General features: G+C 35.3%; 1 protein-coding gene across 3 annotated transcripts in view; it reads right to left on the reverse strand.

Annotated features, from left to right (window-relative positions):
- Window positions 1-2,206: 2,206 nt before the first annotated feature.
- ATAD2 (ATPase family AAA domain containing 2) overlaps window positions 2,207-19,564 on the reverse strand; it is a 71,783-nt gene continuing 54,425 nt past the window's right edge. For all 3 annotated transcript variants that reach the window (XM_059995151.1, XM_059995153.1, XM_059995152.1), the window contains exons 19-27: window positions 13,397-13,532; window positions 12,061-12,257; window positions 11,363-11,522; window positions 9,266-9,388; window positions 9,000-9,143; window positions 7,429-7,821; window positions 5,634-5,767; window positions 4,670-4,798; window positions 2,207-3,899 (exon numbers count right to left, since the gene is read on the reverse strand). In XM_059995151.1, coding sequence (XP_059851134.1) covers window positions 3,855-3,899; window positions 4,670-4,798; window positions 5,634-5,767; window positions 7,429-7,821; window positions 9,000-9,143; window positions 9,266-9,388; window positions 11,363-11,522; window positions 12,061-12,257; window positions 13,397-13,532 — 1,461 coding nt within the window. In that variant the 3' untranslated portion in view covers window positions 2,207-3,854. The remainder of the gene's footprint in view (window positions 3,900-4,669; window positions 4,799-5,633; window positions 5,768-7,428; window positions 7,822-8,999; window positions 9,144-9,265; window positions 9,389-11,362; window positions 11,523-12,060; window positions 12,258-13,396; window positions 13,533-19,564) is intronic.

Raw genomic sequence — 19,564 nt, forward strand, 5'->3', positions numbered from 1 at the left:
CTGAATTTAAAAATATTATAGTCCCTGAATCTTGCCATCTTTAAGGTCACCTCACAGTCCAAGATAGCTTCTGGAATTCCAGCTATTTCCTTTCTCCCTCCCTCTCCCTCTCTCTCTCTCTCAACAAAATGGGGCCATGTGACTAAGTTCCAGCCAGTGAGATAAAAAAGGGAAGTGTGCACAATTTCTAGGAAAGGTCTCTGGAAGGAAAGGGGTGAGAGCATTTTCTGCCCTTCTCTGCTTATATATATATTTAATACATATAATAATATATAAATATATTTTAAAACTATAAATATGAATTTATTTATATGAAATATGAATTTATATGAAAAACTATAAATATGAATTTTTTCCAGGCACCAGGTAAAAGGAAACACACATGCACAGAAATATATATATAACTTAATCACTTTGCTTTACACCAGAAACTAACATAACTTTGTAAATCAACTCTACGTCAGTAAAAAATAAATAGAGTTTTTACCCCCACATATAGTATCTCTCAGCAAGTAGTTACCTTACACTCAAGTCCTAATAAAGTCCCTCTTATTATGGGGAAATCTCTCAATTGCATTACTTTGAGCAAAAATGTATTCTTTGTGTGTTACGTGGCAGGGAGGTTGTACTGAAGAGAAGATAAGTGAGACTGAAATAATCTCAGTTGATCCCACGGTGTACACTTCAGGGATCCCTGATAGAAAGAGTAAAAAAAAAAAAAAAAAGGCGAAGGGGGAGCATAACTTCTCGTTCCTTAAGACTGGGCTGTATACAGTGACCTTCCTCCAGAGCACAGTACCCAAAGAGTAATTTTACAATGGAGAAACCTGAGAAACGCTGCTTCTGCCAGGTGATCAAGGTCAATCAACAGTCATAACTCACCATGATAGTAAGTAACCTTGATATGATCACTTTACTTCTGTGATCTTCCTCTGCAAAATCCATAATCCCAGTCTAATCATGAGAAAAACAGACTAATTCCAACAGAGGGAGATCTTCCAAAATACCTGACCAGTACTCCTCAAAACTGTTAAGTCATCAGAAACATCCGTTGCTGGATTGTCTTTTTCTTGTTGAGTTTTAAGATAGTATCATATTAAATTACATAATTATATAATAATTATAGTATAGATACTATCTGCAGAAGTAGTATGAAGGTTTTGAATTTTGATGAAATATCATTTATCCAACTTTCCTTTAGTTGCTAGAGTATTTTTTGTGCCATATTTAAGAAATCATCACCAAATTCAAGGTCATGTTTTCTTCTAAGGATTTTATAGTTTTAGCTCTTAAATTTGTCTGTCCTTTATGCCAGTACCACACTGTTTTGTGAATGTAACTTCGTGTAAGTTTTGGAATAAAGAAAGTATGAGTCTTCCAACTTTCTCTTCTTTTTCAAGATTGTTTTGGCCAGTCAGGGTCCCTTGCAGTTCTGTTATGAATTTAGGACTGACTTTCCCATTTCTGCAAAAAGGGCCATTGGGACTTTGAAAGGTATTGCACTGAATCTGCGGATTGCTTTGGGGAACATTGCCATTTTAACAACATTAAGTCTTCCAATACATGAATACAGGATCTCTTTCCATTTATTTAGGTCTCATTTAATTTCTTTCAGCAACATTTTTTACTCATGAGTGTACAAGTTTATACTGCCTTCGTTAAGTTAATTCCTAGGTCTTCCACTGTCTTAGGTGTTATTGTAAATGGACCTGCTTTCTTAGTTTCCTTTTTTGGATCATTCATTGCTAGTATACAGAAATACAACTGATTTTTATGCTGATATTCTATCCTGAAACTTTGCGGTATTTATTGGCTCTAACCGATGTTTTGTGGATTCTTTAGGATTTTCTATATATAAGATCATCTGTGAATATGCCTTTTATTTCTTTTTCTTGCCTAATTACTATAGCCTGATTGCACTTTTAAGCAAAAAAATGAGAAAAAAAATTCTAGGTTTGCAATTTCAGCATGGTTTTGAAAGTCTACATAGGAATGTAGATATATTACTTCCCACGTCTGCAGACAGTATGTCATGAAAAGGACAGGAAGCAGATTAGTCTTTGTAGCTAAAGAATATACACATTTCAGTGTCAACAGCATTTTAAATTATGCACAGTAATAAGACAGATTTTTGCAACTGTTTTGCACTGAATTATTTTAAAATAATTAAGAAACAGAAACAACATTGAGAAGCAATTTTCACCTTTAAAATTTATTACAGAAGCTATAAATATAAAATAAAATCCTAGTTATAAAAAATGCATCTAGAATAAGTTATAATAAACTTCACTAAAAATGAGTACGTGTGTGTGTATGCGAATCCAGGAATATACAGGTACTTAAACGTTTTCAGTGACTTGCATTGCATCACGCATTACAAAAGACAGTATCTACTAATTAAGGTATCTGAGTTGAGTTTTAGAAGGCTTTAAATACAATATCCAGATAAAATGACAACAAAAGGCAGTTTAACTCAGAAACTGTATTAGAATCCAGAATCTCTCATATGAGATCATTATCCCCTATTCCCCTCAAAAGAAGTTTCTAACAGAAGCTATTTCACAAACTAATAGTAGAATGTCTCCTAAAAAGGAAAAACACGGGCAGAGGGGGAAGGGAGTGAATATGCATGGCAGTGAATGTTTTTATTTCTTTAAGAAAGAAATGTATTTTTGGTATCATTAATACAAAATTTATAATATTTACATAATTGCATATAAAAGGTATCTATAGAATACAACCTAAACACATTTAGAAGGATATAAATAGTTTTCAAATATAAAAATTTCGTGCTATTAAAAAGATGTTTAACAAAGTAGTCATTAATACATTTGTTGTATATATCATAAAAGTAAACCGAAAAATATTTAAAATTTTTATTAATCCAAATGAGAATTATAAAAAATGTTTATCTAAAAAGCATTAATTTTGACCTTCAAGTACAGAATTGTGGTGCAGCTAGAAGTTGTTCAAGGGCCCTCCTGCAAATCACTACTCGAACACTAGCTTTTAAGTGAACAGGCGAGGACGCTAAAGGCAGATGGGAGATGGGCATTGAAGAAAACAAAGATGACAAAGGATGGCAAAGAGACAATGGTTAAATAAGTTTCTAGTCTGACACAATAAACTATTTTTAGGAAGGATAAAATTAAAAGTGCTTAAAACTAAAGAATGTCAATGTCACTAATTACTCTTTTTTTTTTTAAAGGAACAGACTGCCCTTAAATATAATAGTGTTTATTTATTTTTACTTGTTGACAGTTTGCTTTATTTATTTATTTATGGCTGTGTTGGGTCTTCGTTCCTGTGTGAGGGCTTTCTCTAGTTGTGGCAAACGGGGGCCACTCTTCATCACGGTGCGCGGGCCTCTCACTATCACCGCCTCTCTTATTGCGGAGCACAGGCTCCAGACGCACAGGCTCAGTAATTGTGGCTCACGGGCCCAGTTGCTCCGCGGCATGTGGGATCTTCCCAGACCAGGGCTCGAACCCGTGTCCCCTGCATTGGCAGGCAGATTCTCAACCACTGCGCCACCAGGGAAGCCCACTAATTACTCTTAAGTGCCATAAACATTAGTTATCAAAATAACTTTATTAAGAGTTGGTCACACTTTAACTACTGATAAGCACAGGAATACTATACTACAGTGACTCAATGAAAATTCCAATATTTATCAGTTATCTCTGTAATTTATCTTACACATGTACATAAATACCAGAAAAGTTTAAATATTTTTATTTACTATTTTAATCTTTTCCTTAAAGATACAGGATTTCATCTTGCATCAGTTATGTCAGCATGACAAAGGTGAATTAAATAGGAACGGAATATAAAGAATATTTGGTACCATAACCTCATGATCTGGAACAACTGTAGTTTTCTATTTCTTGCTCCATTTTCTAGATAAAGGGTAGGAAGGAAAAATAGTAAGTTTCAATATGGAAAAAATCAAAGAAACATGACTCCATTGCTGGGGTTTTTTTTTTGCAGTAAACAACCTTAAGGATATTATTATCCATGTATATATCTGATAGTGAAACAGAAACTTTGTCCAGTGTTTATGACTATCACATAGACTGGTATCACTGATGGGACTTCATTATTTAAACCTCTTTGAAGTAAGTCTGAGATGCTTTCATCTTACATTAAATTCATACAGTTATTAATCAAGGCACTGGTGTACATATAGATATTAATACTTTATATTTTGTAGGTACTACTGTTACATATATATTATTCTGTGTAGGTACCATAGTATACTTTATTAGATATAATAAATACTATATATATTACATGCTAATAGGTATATAGTAGATACCAGTTATATATAATATAAAATACTATATACGTATCAGCCAAACTCTATTTTTAAACATTAGTACTTGAATGCCCACTGTAAAGCAGGATTAAGTAAAGACAAATAGGTCTATGTTAAGTCTGCCTTAAAAAGGAACTATATATCTTCATCAATATACACACAAAATAGATTTTTCATAGTTTACAGATACTACAGTGTTCCATTGCTTATTAAAGAAACACAAACTAATTTAAGTGCTAGATTTAAAAAAGCACAGAACACAGTTATACCTAGAAATAATCCATAATCCACACATTAAAAAATGGTATTTAAAAATTTTTATAATGTGTTAACTTATATATATTAGTTTACCTGAATAAGTGTTGTTTTGTCATAATCCCTGCGATGCTGATAAATACACTGGCTGATTACAGCATACAAATTTTCCAACTGAGAAATATTGTATTCTTGACTTTTTCTAACAACAGTCTTCAAAAGATTCTAAAAGAAAACGTAAGTGTTACATATGTGAGAGAAATTCCCTGAGATATTTTAATTTTGAAGATGTGGGGGCATTTTTAGAATATAAGCCAGAGAGAAGGCAGGCCAAGTCATCTAATGAGACACTGCAGCCTCTGATAATGACTCTGACATTCAGCTGTAAGTTAATGTTATCAACATTCTATGACTCTGGCCTCTCATCCTAAAAACTACAGCTGAGGAGGTTGCCAATTTCAATTCTAGCCATACATCACTAGAGACAAATTTAAAAATAATCTCAAATTAGACTAACAGGAAAAAAGGCAACATTTTTGCAGAATATTTTATGGCACTATGAGTACATTATAATCAATTCTGTTATGTGAAATAAAAAGAGACAGTACATAAATGACCTCACCACGTCAGGGTTCTTTTCTTACAAAAAGGAATTTCCATCCACTCAGTGTTTTTTTGTCATGACTGAAATGGACTTACTATTGATAAATTTCTGTGATTCTTCAAGTCTGGTCTTACCTTGATATTCCATTACCTCATAGTTAACCACGGTTGCATGTTTTTGTTAAGTAAAAACCAACTAAAATGGCCATATGTAATGGTCATAAAAACAATGTATGGGATCAGTGACATAGATAAGTATGTTAAAAACAATAATATCAACATACTAGCCATCTCCAACCACTGCCTTTATGAAAGTTATTCTATACTAAGTTTATCCTTTCATAAGATCATTATTTATTACATGCCAAATTTATGCAATGTACTATTACAACCCCTCTTTTGGTGGGTTATGTTTCTAACCTGCACAATGAAAGCATTATGATTTCAATTTACATACTTTTAATTGCTTATGGTCCACAACAAGTGAGGGTGTAGGCTGAGAAAGAATTGCCAAAGCCTTTTCAACACTGATGAGCTGCTGTTGCTCTACTTGGGAACGTCTAGCTCGAGTCATTCGCAGAACACACGTTTCTAGAATGAAAAAATAAATAACTATTATTTGTTTCATAGACATTTTATAATACCTAAAATAAATATTAGGCAGATTAAATAGCAGGACATATTTACTTAGACACAAACCCCTGTTCTGGTTTATTGACTCTGCTGTAAGATTAAGATGCTGCCATTTACACACTCAGAAATTAAGGACAGGGAATCCCCTGGTGGTCCAAGTGGTTAGGAGTCTGAGCTTCCACTGCAGGGGGCACAGGTTCAATCCCTGGTCGGGGAACTAAGAACCTGCATGCCGCACAGCGCGGCCAAAAAAAAAAAAAAAAATTAAGGACATTTCAGAACTATTTTCTCAAATAAGAGTATTTCAAGGGATCCTCAACAGATTAGACTGTCTCCTACTTAGGCATAAAACTCAGAATTTAAGAGCTGGAAGGGGCTTCAGTAATCTCGAATAGGAGTTGCAAACTACTATGCATAGGCTAAATATGGATTTAATTAATCCATAATTAAAGTCTTCTTAGAACACAACCATGCCCATTTTACATATGTGTGTCAATGTGGCTTTTCTAGCAGGGTTGAATAGTTGTGACTATCTGGTCCTTTACAGATAAAGTTTGCCTATCCCTGATCTAGAACAATCTATTCACTGAGAGATGAGAAAAATGAGGCCAAAGAAAGGTGAAGACTTTTCTATGGTCAACATACCTAACTGTTCTAAGAGCCAGGACAAGAACCCAAATCTCCTGACATGGAAACAGGTACCTGTCTCACTAAATAGTGTCCTTTTAAAAAAGATAATGATAAAAGAAAAAATAAACTTCGAACCTAAACAAAACATACTAAATTATACAGCCAGAGGATTAACATTTAAAATAGACCATTCTAAGATTACTCAAACACACGAGAACTCATTTTAAGGGAGTCCTTGGAAAAGATTTATCTACAGCATATAAGCCACTGAAGAAAACCAGTCTCATTAACTTAGTCAATACTTGTTTTTGACCAAAATAAATTTTTGACCCTGTTACCCTTTTTTTGCTTTGTAAGACTAAATAATGTTTGGCTTTTCCAAAAACCAAACAAATCTAATGCCAAAGGTCCAAAAAGGTGCAGACAGGAAACAATTCTACATGAAAGACTTTGGGAGCAGGATCATTAGAATAAATATAAATAACCTTGGGCTAAACCTACAGTAGGAATAGAGGAATGATGGGGGTGGGTAACAGTTGTTCTACATCACTCAGCAAGAAATCGCAGGATAAGAAACTGCTTATCTTGCTTAAAAATGAGAGGGTATCCTGCCAGCTTTTAAAAATTGTATAGCCAAGCACTTTGCTACATGCTTTAGATGAATTACTTTATTCAATCCTCAGAATATCTTATTACCCAGCAACTGTCTACCCCAATTTTGCAAATGAGAAAACTGACGCTGATGGGTCAAGAATCTTGACCGAGGTCACAAGCTACTAAGCAGTAAACTACTGTTTGATGCTGTAGTGTGCTTTTAACAACAGTGATTTACTAGCTCAATAGTTATTAAAGATAATGCTATTTTCCCTAATTAACTCCTGTACTCTGAAAGACAAGGAAAAAGGAGTAAACTGAGATGGTAATTAACTATTTAAGAACTTTGAATGAAACATCTTTTAAACTTAGTAAGTTGCTTGACTGAGACTTACCTTTTGCTTCATTTTCATCAGAAGTATCTGCTATCTCAGAGCCAGAAGCATCTCCATTGCAAGTGATCTTATCTTTCCTCAATTCTGTACATGCTATAGTCTTTCCAGATTCTTCAACTTGATTTTCAAAACAAGTACTTGAATAATTATTTCCCAATTCCATTTTGCTTTCAGAGGCATTTTGCTGCTTTTCGTTTTCCTCTATTGAAGACTCCCCTATGTCTCCAGCCGCATTGTGGTCTACGCTTGTGTCTTGATTTTCCTCTGTATCATTCTCAATTTTGTCATCTACGACATTTTGGCCATCATCTTTTGCCCGTGAAATCCTCCTTCGTTTTGTTATGGTGCCTAAGTACCACTTCGACTTTCTGCGGATTTTTCTCTTCAACGGAGCTTCAAATAATTTAAAGAAAAAGGGTAAGAGAACATTCAACAATTTTTTAAAGTCTAAGTAAGTGGGAGAAAAAAATACCTCCTGCGATATTAAGGGGAGAATCTGAGATATCACCATAGTACTGTATGGTTGGAATACACAAACAAAAGTAGAGAGTTCTGTGAGAAGGTAGAAAGTGGTCAATGACCTGTCATTCTAAGGAATTTGGATTTTATCTTGAATAATTTTTTAAAAAATCAAATAGCTTTGAGGAGGGCAATGACATGAATTGTCTGATGCATATTTTACAAAGGTCGCTTTGGCAGTAGTATAAGGAATGAACTGAAGGAAGGGTGAGACTAAAAATAGCTTACACTTCCTGAGTGCTTACCGTATAGTAGGAACTCTTCTAAGGCCTTTATATGTACTAACTCACTGACATTCCACTTTAACCTGATCAGGTTTGCTACCATTATCGACATCATTTTACAGATGAAGAAACTACAGTATACAGAGATTCAACATTCTGCCTAGACTAGATGTAGTGCAACCACACTGCAACCTTATGTTTGGGAGACTCATCCATACTGTTGTATGTACTTGAAGTTTAATAATTTTCACTTTTGTACAATAATCTGTGTTTTTCCATATTCTGCTGTTGATCTGCATTGGGTTGCTCCCATTGAATACTGCCTCTATGAACATTCTGTTTAAAAGCATTGAGGAATTATGGCACCAAAATCTGGGAAAACAAATGAATAGCTGAGAGGCTAAGAAGCTGAGGACAGTCTGAAATTCATGGAGCTTAAAGGGCAAAAACTGGAATTAAGAGCTTGCCAAAGAAGAGAGGCCTCAGGAACCCCACAGGATTTGGGTTGGTACTCCATGGAATTATACTCTAAGAAGAAAGAGGAACAGGAAACAGACTAGGATTTATAGGAAATAAAAGTCAGTTTCAAATCAAGTCATACCACAATTAGATCGTGACCTGAGAGGTGACAGGTAAACTGGGATTGCAAGTGGTACTTTATTGCAAGCCTGGATTTATTTCAAGAATGAAAAGTTGTCTTACTGTTAATGAAATCAACATAATTCGCTGCATCAATATAGACAAAGGAAACTGATGGAAAAAGTAAACAGCATTAGAGGAGAATAAAGGCTATAGTTTCGTAAGTAAAAATTACGTAAGTGCACTTACCAGGAGTGCTGCAAGCCACAGGAGTACTGGGGGTCTTCAGCTTTTCATTTTTCTCTGGATCTGGTCTTCTTTCACCAGCAGGAGTGGAATTTTGCTTTGGCATTACATGGTAGTAAGATGGAGCATATTTGGAAGAGCTACAACCTTATAAACAGACATGTGGAATATCAAATCAAATTTCCAGATTTGAAAATTACATGAACAATTAATTAAAAGGACTCAATACATCTAAAGCATCTTTTTCTGATATCCAATCATTTTCCTACCTCTCTTCTTCCTAGATTCCTGAATTTCTTCACAAAGCCGCTCAAAGTCTTCATCAAGTTCTTCTTTAATTATTGCATAGGCAGTATCTCTTAAAGCACAGGCTCTATGTCTAATAAGACGATCTATGGAATGAATAAAGAATTTTAAAATGTTTTCCTTTTGCTAATGTAACAAAAATTAACACCATATATTGGGCTAAGATTATAGCTGTTACAATTCCTTTTTTACTTCTACCATGAATAGTAAAAGTTACTGGAATTGTGTTATTTCTGTTTTTGATGTTAATCTAATGTTCTGGACATCTGATTCAACATGGCAGACTCAACCTAATTTCATGGCCCTGTCCTATCCAGATCCCTTTGAAATACCAGAGAAATTATAAGAATCAGTAGCAAAACTAAACAACATAATGACACAAAAACAGCAAGGAAGGCTATCAGTGTCATGAGTGAACCAGGGATGTAAAACAATTTTGGAAGAGATATAGAGGATGTTATTACATTGACAGAGAAACTAAACAAAGACAATGAAACAGCAACTCTACATAGGAAACACTAGAAAAAAATCCAAAACTGAGCCTAAGCACTGTTAACTGGAAAATGCCTTGAGGCAACAGGCAGATAATAAGTGAATGTAAATTTGCTTGAACTGCTGGATCAGTCCCCCTCACAGGGCAGTAGGCTGCAAAATTCACACAATATTCAGTTTATAGGTGACAGGAACAGCTATAATAACAGAAGGGATGTTGCTGGGGGCTTTTAACATGGCCTGAAGAAAGGCCAGGCGACGTTCATTGGTTCCTGGAGTGTGGCAGCATCGGCAAAACCTTGGAATCTGTCAGAATGCACATCACTCTCAGGCCCTGCATCTACAGAATCAGAAATTGTGGAGGTGAGGCCCAGCAAGCTGCATCTTAACATGTCTTGTAGGAGATGCTGATGGTAGCTAAAGTGTGAACACCACTGCTCTAAAGTAATTTTAGGTTGTCACAGTGGACGAAAAGGGAAGCAGCGGCAGTATGACTGCAATGAAACAGAAAAAGCCCTCTTCCTCCAGGATAAATGCTTCCTTCTTTCTACAGTTAAGGGGTATTCCCAACATGGTAGGCTGTTTCCCACTGCTTACCTCCAGAACTCTGAACTACAGGATAAAGTCTAGGGAAGGTGTGGGCAGAAGACTGGCAAGGGAAGAACAGTGAGCTTTTAAATTGTTGAGGAAACGCTTAGTGGTGGAAATCAATCTAATTCATAAGGACTACAAATTTAAAAACAGAATGCCAATGTACTGGAGGAGAGAGCCAATGCAGGAAATAGAACTATTAAAAAAAATTATCCACTAAGACAGTTAAGGGCATAGCATCCATAAAGCAAGAATAGGAAGCTAGGAAAAAGCACCTGAGAAAATATTTTTTGGAAATGAACACGTTTATAACAAACATATAGATATTTGAATATATCATTATAAATATGAACAAATATATCACTTAAAAATCCCTTACTTTATACATTTTATTTAACGGACTGGGTATGTGAGGTAGAACGTGAATGCATTCTACGCATAGAAAAGATCTGGAAAGATATCCCCAAACTTAACAGTGTCCACCCTCGGAGAAAGGAAATGGGTGACTTAGTTTTTTAAGTATTACTGTTAGCAAGAATTATGCTGTATTACTTTTGTAATAAAATTTATAATGGTCTTAACTAAGAAAATCCTTTCAAACTTATTTTATTACAGAGAGCTTTAATTTTTCTACTTTGAGAAAGAACATTGATAAACAAAGGAAACAAGCTAAGTTGTTATGCAATTTTGTGTTTCATTAGAGGCTATATCATATAATTGTTTTGGAGTGAAAGAAACCTGCATTTGAATTCTGCCTCTGCCACTTCCTGATAGTATGACCTTGAGTAAGTTTTTTAACCTCTCTAAACTTCCATTTTTCTCATCTGTAAAATGAGGATATCGTTGTTGAGGACTGAATGGCACTGTGAATATGAAATGTTTATAATATAGCACCTAGTATGAAATCACCCACCACTAAGCATTAGCAGCCCCCATTCCACCCTCTGAGGAAGAAAAACAAAACCAGTAATGCTCACCTCCAGGATCTCTATCTGGATTGTATTCTAAAGCATTACTACAGATTAGATCGATATCACTCAAATAGTCTTTCACAGTCAGATACTTGTGGAGATCAATTTTACTGATTACAGATGAAAGGTCCATTGGTTGCTTTATTACAGTGACATAATCAGGAACCTAAAATTCAAGCAAATGACCAAATCACTAAATTAACTCTGAACAGTAAAAAATTTGAGTCAAGTTTTTCTACCAGGCAAAATAAAGGAGAGAGAATAAATACATAAGATATAATGAAAATATATTAATACAAAACTGTGACTCTATTTAAGGCGAGTTTTGTTTTGTATTCATTCTTATTCTTGGTCACCTATATCTCCAGTAACATTCTAAACCTCTTTCCTCATCCAAATGCCACCCACCCTTCAATGTCAACTTAGGACCTCATTCTTAACTGTGTAGGTCACAGTAATATCATGTAGTGTTAAGACATTCTCAAATTACTTCTACAACATTTGAGTTGGGCAAAGTTAATTGTCTATGCTCTGCAGGAAAGGAAAATGCTTTACATAGCTCTTGAAGCCTCTGTGTGCTTAGGATACTACTTGGTATGTTTCCAAATACAGAAAACAAGATCACAGTATACAGAGGGAACCACATAAACTAGTCAAATAGTCTCTAATTCTGAAGCATTTTGATCCAAAGATTAAATTAATACCTCATCAGGGTCAACAGGTTTAGTAAATATTCTGAATCGCTTGTCAATAGCAAGCCTATGTGTAACATTTCTTAAAAAAATCCTTAGTTCTCTAAATGTATCTTCTTCTTGTTCTTCTAGTCGTTTCACTTCTTCTGCTGTCAATGGTCTTGGTTCAGGTGGTGGTGCTACAGGGAGTACCTCCAAGGCCTGCAAAACTTTACATGAATGGAAGATTTTAGTTACCACTCTCCCACCGTATCAAGGGTAATAAACAATTCAGTACACAAAGTAGACAAGCTCTCAGGGATTATCCTCCTTGTATTTGCCAGGAATCAGAGGATTTGGAATACTAAACAGCTATCATAATCTCGACCTCTACAACACCCCCAGCAATAATCGCTAACTTGTAATTTGGAGTGCTAATTCCTAAATCATTACCATTTTAAGATCATTTAAGAGGCTATTAAAATTTTGAAAATGCATATTTCCAAGACAAGAATATTCTAATTTTTTAAAAAGTCATTTTTACTAGTTAACTTTTAAACTAACAAAAAATTGTGGTACGTTTCAAATATAACAAAAATTTAATTTTGTTTAAACAGATATGCACTAATAAGTAATAAGGATAAAAAAGGGAATATGAGAGTGCTGCCCCAATAAGTTGGCAATCAATTAAGGGAGTAAGAGACATAATTATAACATCACTGTAATATCATATTAGTAGTATGAAAAAAGTACAGTGCATCATAAAGGTAATAAATTAATTTTGTCTAGATGTTAGGGAAGAAATAATAAGATATACTGGAAAGAAGTCTGAATGAAATTATGAAAAGACACAATATGCTGTATATGGTTTAAAGATAGAGTGCTTTGGAAGGAAAAAGGTGGGGGAGAGAAAAGTGCCAAAGGTGCGCTTGGAAAGACAGATTGGGGCTATGCTATGAATTCTAGCCCCAATTCCACATAGATTAGGGCTACACTATGAAAGGCCTTGTATGCTTCAAGAACTTGAGTCTAGGGACTTCCCTGGTGGCCCACTGGGTAAGACTCTGAGCTCTCAATGCAGGGGGCTGGGGTTCAATCTCTGGGAACTAGATCCCGCATGCATACAGCAACTAAGAGTCTGCATGCTGCAACTAAGACCTGAAGTAGCCTAAATAAACAAACAAACAAATAAATAAGAACTTTAGTCTATTTTAATGGGAAACATAGGGATTTTAAGAGGTAAGTAAGAGGTATCAACCTCAACTGAGGTTTTGAGCTTCCGATATTAGAAGATGGCAATGCCATTAACTGATATTTCATTTCCACTTTCTCAAAATTATTACATATTAACTTCGATACAAGAACTAACCTGCTTTCTTTTTTGATATAGGAGGCTTAGCAGCTTGCTTTAGAATTAAATCTTCAAAAAATTGTGTCCGTTCTTCTTTATTAGGCAACTGGACATTAAAAATTTCTCCATAATCATGGACAAATAATTCTTGTACCTTAAAAAAGAAAACAGATGCATTTTATATACATATGTATGTATACACACACATTACTATGTATCAATCATTCAATGCCACAGTAGGTTACTGTACACGTTTTTAATGACAATCTAAATTGTGTAATAAAGAAATAATTTCTTAAATCTTTTACTTATATTGAACTTATGTATTATATAAACCATGTATGCAATAGATAAGGAACTAAAAACATGGGATCTTCTTTAGAACTCAAGGCTCCAAACTATAATTCATACAATAACTGATATGGTGATATTTTACTTAATGGGTTTTGTTGAGATCAAGTAATTCACCTTCACAACCCAAAGTGAGATATGAGAATGAGTGGTTCTTCAGTAAGAATAAAGGCTGGAAAATAATAAGTATTGGTAAGGATGTGGAGAAGTTAGACCCCTTGTGCTGGTAGGAATGTAAAAGGGTGCAGCCACTGTAGAAAACAGTATGATGGTTCCTCAAAAAGTTAAACCCAAAATTATCATGTAACCCAGTATATGCAAAAAAACTGCAAGAAAAAAAAATAAAAGACTCAACAGATACTTGTATACCAATAATCATAGCAGAATTATTTACAGTAGGCAGGAGGTAGAGACAATCCAAATGTTCATCACCAGATGAAGAGATAAAGAAAATGTGGTATGTACTTACAATGGAATATTATTCAGCCTAAAAAGGAATGAAATTTGAACACCTGCTACAACATGGATGAACAATGAAAACATTATGCTAAGTGAAATAAGCCAGTCACAAAAGGACAGATACTTTATGTTCCACTTATATGAGGATACCTAGAATAGGTAAATTCAAAGAGACCGGAAGTTACTAGAGGTGTCCAAGGGCTGGGAGAGGAAGGAATGGGGAATAATTGTTTAATGGATACAGAGTTTCTGTTTGACATGATGAAAAAGTTCTGGAAATGGATAGTGGTGATGGCTGCACAACATCATGAATGAACTTAAAGCAATGTACTTGATGTCACTGAACTGTACACTTAAAAATGGTTAAAATGGTAAATTAGGTATATTTTACCACCAAAAAAAGAATAAAGGCAAAACAGGTCTCAGAAGGATGTTTCTAAACAAACCTCTAGATCTTTCCAAGAATTATTAGAGGATGATAATGTTTATTCCTTGTATGATGTTTGTGTACTTTGTTCAGCCTACCTCTGATACAGAGAAATTTACATTCACAGCTTTTGCATTTTCTGCTTTGTAGGTTCTTCCATGCTCCAAACTTATGAAGACTACATACACAACATCATTTATGAAATAAGTCTCTCCTTTTGCTAATCCATTTACTAAACTACTATGTATACAAGAGTCTACTAATGAACTGTATTACATTAATTTGTCATTTCTGGCCCAAATGCACAGTTTTAATCACTAACATTGTGGTATGCTTTACCATATTTGGAGGGCTTTTTCAAAATTTTCTTGGAAATTCAAGAACTTTTTTTTAGCCATGCCACGTGGCATGCAGGATCTTAGTTCCCCAACCAGGGATTGAACCTGTGCCCTATACAGTAGAAGCATGGAGTCTTAACCACTGGACCAGCAGCGAAGTCCCTCAAGCAGTTTCTTCTTCTACATTAAATTTTAGAATCTATTTTTTTGATATTTCTATTGCAGTTTGTACCTTTTCCCCCTTTCTGGTGGCCTGGAAGTTGTATGTTGTATTTCTATTCTTTTATTGTTACAAGTTTTAACAGACATATCTCTAAGCTTCTTTTCCTACCAAACTGTGAAGTTAATAATATCTACATATCAGATACAAATCTGAATGTGCTTTTACTTCCTCATTCTCCTTCACTATGTCCTTCCTGCCGTTTTGAGTTCAGAACCAAGATCAACTTAGATTTACAGTCCTTAAAAAAATGTTACTAGCACAGTTTTGTGACAAGTTTTACTGTTTTCTTTGCTCATTGCTTCTTATATGCAACTTCTGCAAAATAAAAAAAATCCAAGAGGAGAAATAATCCCTTAATAATTATTTCAGTCACGGGTTTATGGGTAATAGTTTCTTAGGCACTGCATGTTCAAAAATATCTTTATTTTGTTCTTTCACTCAAATGCTAACTTTGCTGGGAAGAAAATTACAGGTGCAAAATTATTTTCCTTCTAACTTTGAAAATATTGCTCAGTTGCCTCCTTAGTAGCTGGTATTATACCAGTGAGAATGTAGAAGCAATTTGATTTTCAGTCCTTTCTAGTAATGTTTTATTCTCTTGGAAGATTTTTAGATTTTTCTCTATACTTTTGGAGTTCTGAAATTTTATCTAGATGTGGGCCTTTTTATACCCATCAGTTAGAACAGGGGACCTTTTAAATCTGAACATTATGGTATTCTTTAATTCTATGAAATGTTCTATTATGTGACTATTTTTCTCTTGTACATTTTTCTCCTCCCATAAATCCCATTAAACAGATGTTAGACCTGAATCTATGTCCTCTGTTTCCTTTAACTTCTTCCTCACTTTTCAAATCTTTGTCTTGTTTTTATTATTTACTATAAGAATTTCTGATCTCATGATCTTCCATCTTGCTAATTCACTCTTATCTGTGTTTGCTTCTTTTTAGCCCTGTGGGGTTTTTTATTTGGGGGGAGTTATTTCATGTATAATGTCTTCAGTGGTTATTTTACACAACAATCTGTTGCTGATGCATGGGTATGATTTTCCATGGAGCTGTCCTTCCTCAAAAGCTTACTTATAAATTTATCTTTGCCTTTGAAATCTTCAACTGTCCACAGATGCCTTTTCTGTTTATTCTAGCTTCTACTTCCAGTGATTATGAAAGAAGCTTGCCTATGTTAGACACAGAATGTGCCTGTAATTTGTCTTCTGGGCACAGGGTCTCCCTACTTCTCCCATTCAGTACCTATACATAAGTCACTGCTCTGCCACACTAGTCCTTGGGCCCACCTTCACTGCTCCAGCTGAGGACAAACAACTCAGCTGACTGCTGTCTGGCAATGGCCAGAAGTGAAGAAAGCCAAAAAATCCAAAGTTGTCCAAAGGCTCTTTCAATTCCCTCCTAGCACCAAACCAGAGCTAGAAACCACTCCCATCTTTCAAAGCAGTCCTTTCATGCACATGCTTTAAAATGTGGTTACCTGTATCAATCTAATCCCCACTGCTTGTCTTTCACGATTCATCAAAGTTTCTAATCCACTGATGACTTTCTTTCTCATTTTTCCATACTGCTGTGTTGTTAGGGTCCACTAGTACTCATACATATAGATACTCTGACTGCAGTTTTGAGATGGACAAACTTTAATGTAGCTAATAATGGTATACACAGTACTTCTCACATATTATAGTCCAATGCTATATAGACAGTATCACTGGATCACTAAGGACTACATAGACTATATAAGGCTCAAAGCGGACTTGCTTACTTGTATCCACATAGACTATTCATTTTATAAAATGAGCAATTCCTGGTCCAGTGCCCATTCCACCCTACAGTACAGTGTGATACTGGGATACTTTACTCAGTTTACAGTGATATGCTTAGGAAATATTACCATAAGAAAACAAAGAAGCTATCTTTAAAAAATTTTTTTTTAAGTACAAAATTCCCACATTCTTTTTTTTTTTTTTTTTTCCTGTACGCGGGCCTCTCACTGTTGTGGTCTCTCCTGTTGCGGAGCACAGGCTCCGGACACGCAGGCTCAGCGGCCGTGGCTCACGGACCCAGCTGCTCCACGGCATGTGGGATCTTCGCGGACCGGGGCACGAACCCGTGTCCCCTGCATCGGCAGGCGGACTCTCAACCACTGTGCCACCAGGGAAGCCCCCAAATTTCCACATTCTTGATAAAGTTATCCAAGATTAAACTGATGACAGCTTTTCAACCTCCCTACGTCTTTATAAAGTTCAGCTAGTTTGCCTTACTTATTACCAAGAGTATCAACTTATCTTTGTTTTAAACTTTGAAATAATTAACAAAGTTTTAATTGACAGTGAGTACAATAAATCAATGGTTAATGGGGCTACTAAATAGCAATTCTTTACTCTGTTAATCAGAACATTGCTAGAGTACTTAATTCATTCTGAGTACAGCCTTTCAAAAGGAATATAAAGAGAAAGACATTCAAGAGAGTGACTAGAATTTTGAAGAAACTAAAAATATGTGTGACGTGTAGCAGAGCCTGCTATTATCACACTCCATGTTCTCTTCCTTTTGGGCACACTGCTATATCATATTTCCTGGTCTCCCTTGCAGTTAGGTACGGCTATGTGAGTTTTAGCCAATGGAATGTGAAAGGAAATGATATGTATCACTTTCAGACCAGGCACAAGAAGGCCAATCCTTTCAGCTGGGTGGAATGAAAGTAACCTGGAAAGTCACATGATGAAAATGAGAAAGCTCTCTCAGCCTGAGTGTCTGGTATGACTACATGGTGGAGGGTGGACCCGCCAACCTACTCATCTGCCTGGTATTGTTAAGTGAGCAAGAAATAAACTTTTATTGTATTTAATAGTCCTAAGGAATATCTTATCATAGAAGAAGAAATTTTTAGTGTGAAGAAGACTGGGTCAGAGTAAGGAGATAGAAATGAACACAAAACCATATTCAAACATACAAAGAGCTTGTCATGAAGAAGACAGAATAGACGGGCTCTCTATTTTATGTGGGAAACAAATGGAGATTAAGAAATGGAAGCCTCTCAAAATAAGTTGATTTTTCTAAGGAGTCAGAACTAACAAAATGAATTGTGAAGGTGTTCTATACAAAAGAAAGACTTAGAGTCCAGAACTAGATGACTAAAGTAGAAAACTTTAAGGACTCTTCCCACCCTAAGAATCTGTAATTAATATATACTTAATGTTCATTTCCCAGTTTACTTAAGTTTTAGTTGAAGAATTAACAACTACGAAACTGCCATCAGGGACACAATCTGGTCCTCTGATAACTCCCTGACATCATTTCCTTCTACTTCGTCCTTTATTCACTCTGTTCTAGCCACTCTAGACTTTCTGCGATTTTTTCAACACACCACACTCTTCCTTCAGCGCTTTCGCACTTGCTTTTCCTCTGCCAGGAGCCTCTGTCCCTCAGATACTCAAATGGGTCACTACCTTACCTACTCCAGGTATTTGCTCAAATGTCATCTTCTTGGTGAGGCTAACCTAGTGGATTTAACACTGTGGCCCTACCACACTCTTTTGGCATTGCTTAGCTAAATTTTTCTCCATACTGGTAGCTTGGTATTATATTTTATTTTTGTTTGTCTCTCCCTCAACTAAAATGTAAGCCCTAGGAGGATACAGATTTTTCTCTATATTGTTCAATGCTATATTCCCAATGCCTATAACCATGTCTGTCACAGAATAAGTGCTCAGTAAATATATTTAAAATAAAATATTTGAATTATCTTCCTACTAATGTTCTAAAAACACACACACAAGACTGCAACATGCTTATTATGTATTCTGGGGACGGAGAGGTGGAAAAATGTCCCTGATTTCACATATTTTACATTCTGCTAGTAGAGATAGAGTCAAACAAATTAATACTTAATGTCAAGTAGTGATAAAAACAAAGCAGAGTAAGGGAGAAGACAGTGATAGGCAGAGGTGGTACTGCTGTAATTGAGAAACTGATCAGGAAGACCTCTGAGGTGATATCTAGGCAGACATCTGAGAAAAATAAAGGATCACACCTTTATTTTCTATGTATCTAGGAGAAGAGTATTACAGGCAGAAGCAGAATGAATTTTGTCACTGGTAGTTGTCTAAATTGGCACAAATTTGAAGGACAGTAATTTGGTACTATCAAAAATGTCAAATGTGCATACTCTTTGGCTAAGCTATAGTTATTCCACTTTTAGGAATACATGTTAAAAAAAATCCACATAGTAATGCTCATGTAATTTAAAACCCAAGAATGCTCACTGTAGCAGTTCAACAGGAAAAAAACTGGAAAATAACTAAAATCCTATTAATAAGGATTTGGATAAATAAATTATGGTATATCAAGAAAACAGAAAAAGCTATGCTGCTCTTAAAA

This window comes from Delphinus delphis, chromosome 17 (assembly GCF_949987515.2).
Source record: "Delphinus delphis chromosome 17, mDelDel1.2, whole genome shotgun sequence".
NCBI lineage: Eukaryota > Metazoa > Chordata > Mammalia > Artiodactyla > Delphinidae > Delphinus > Delphinus delphis.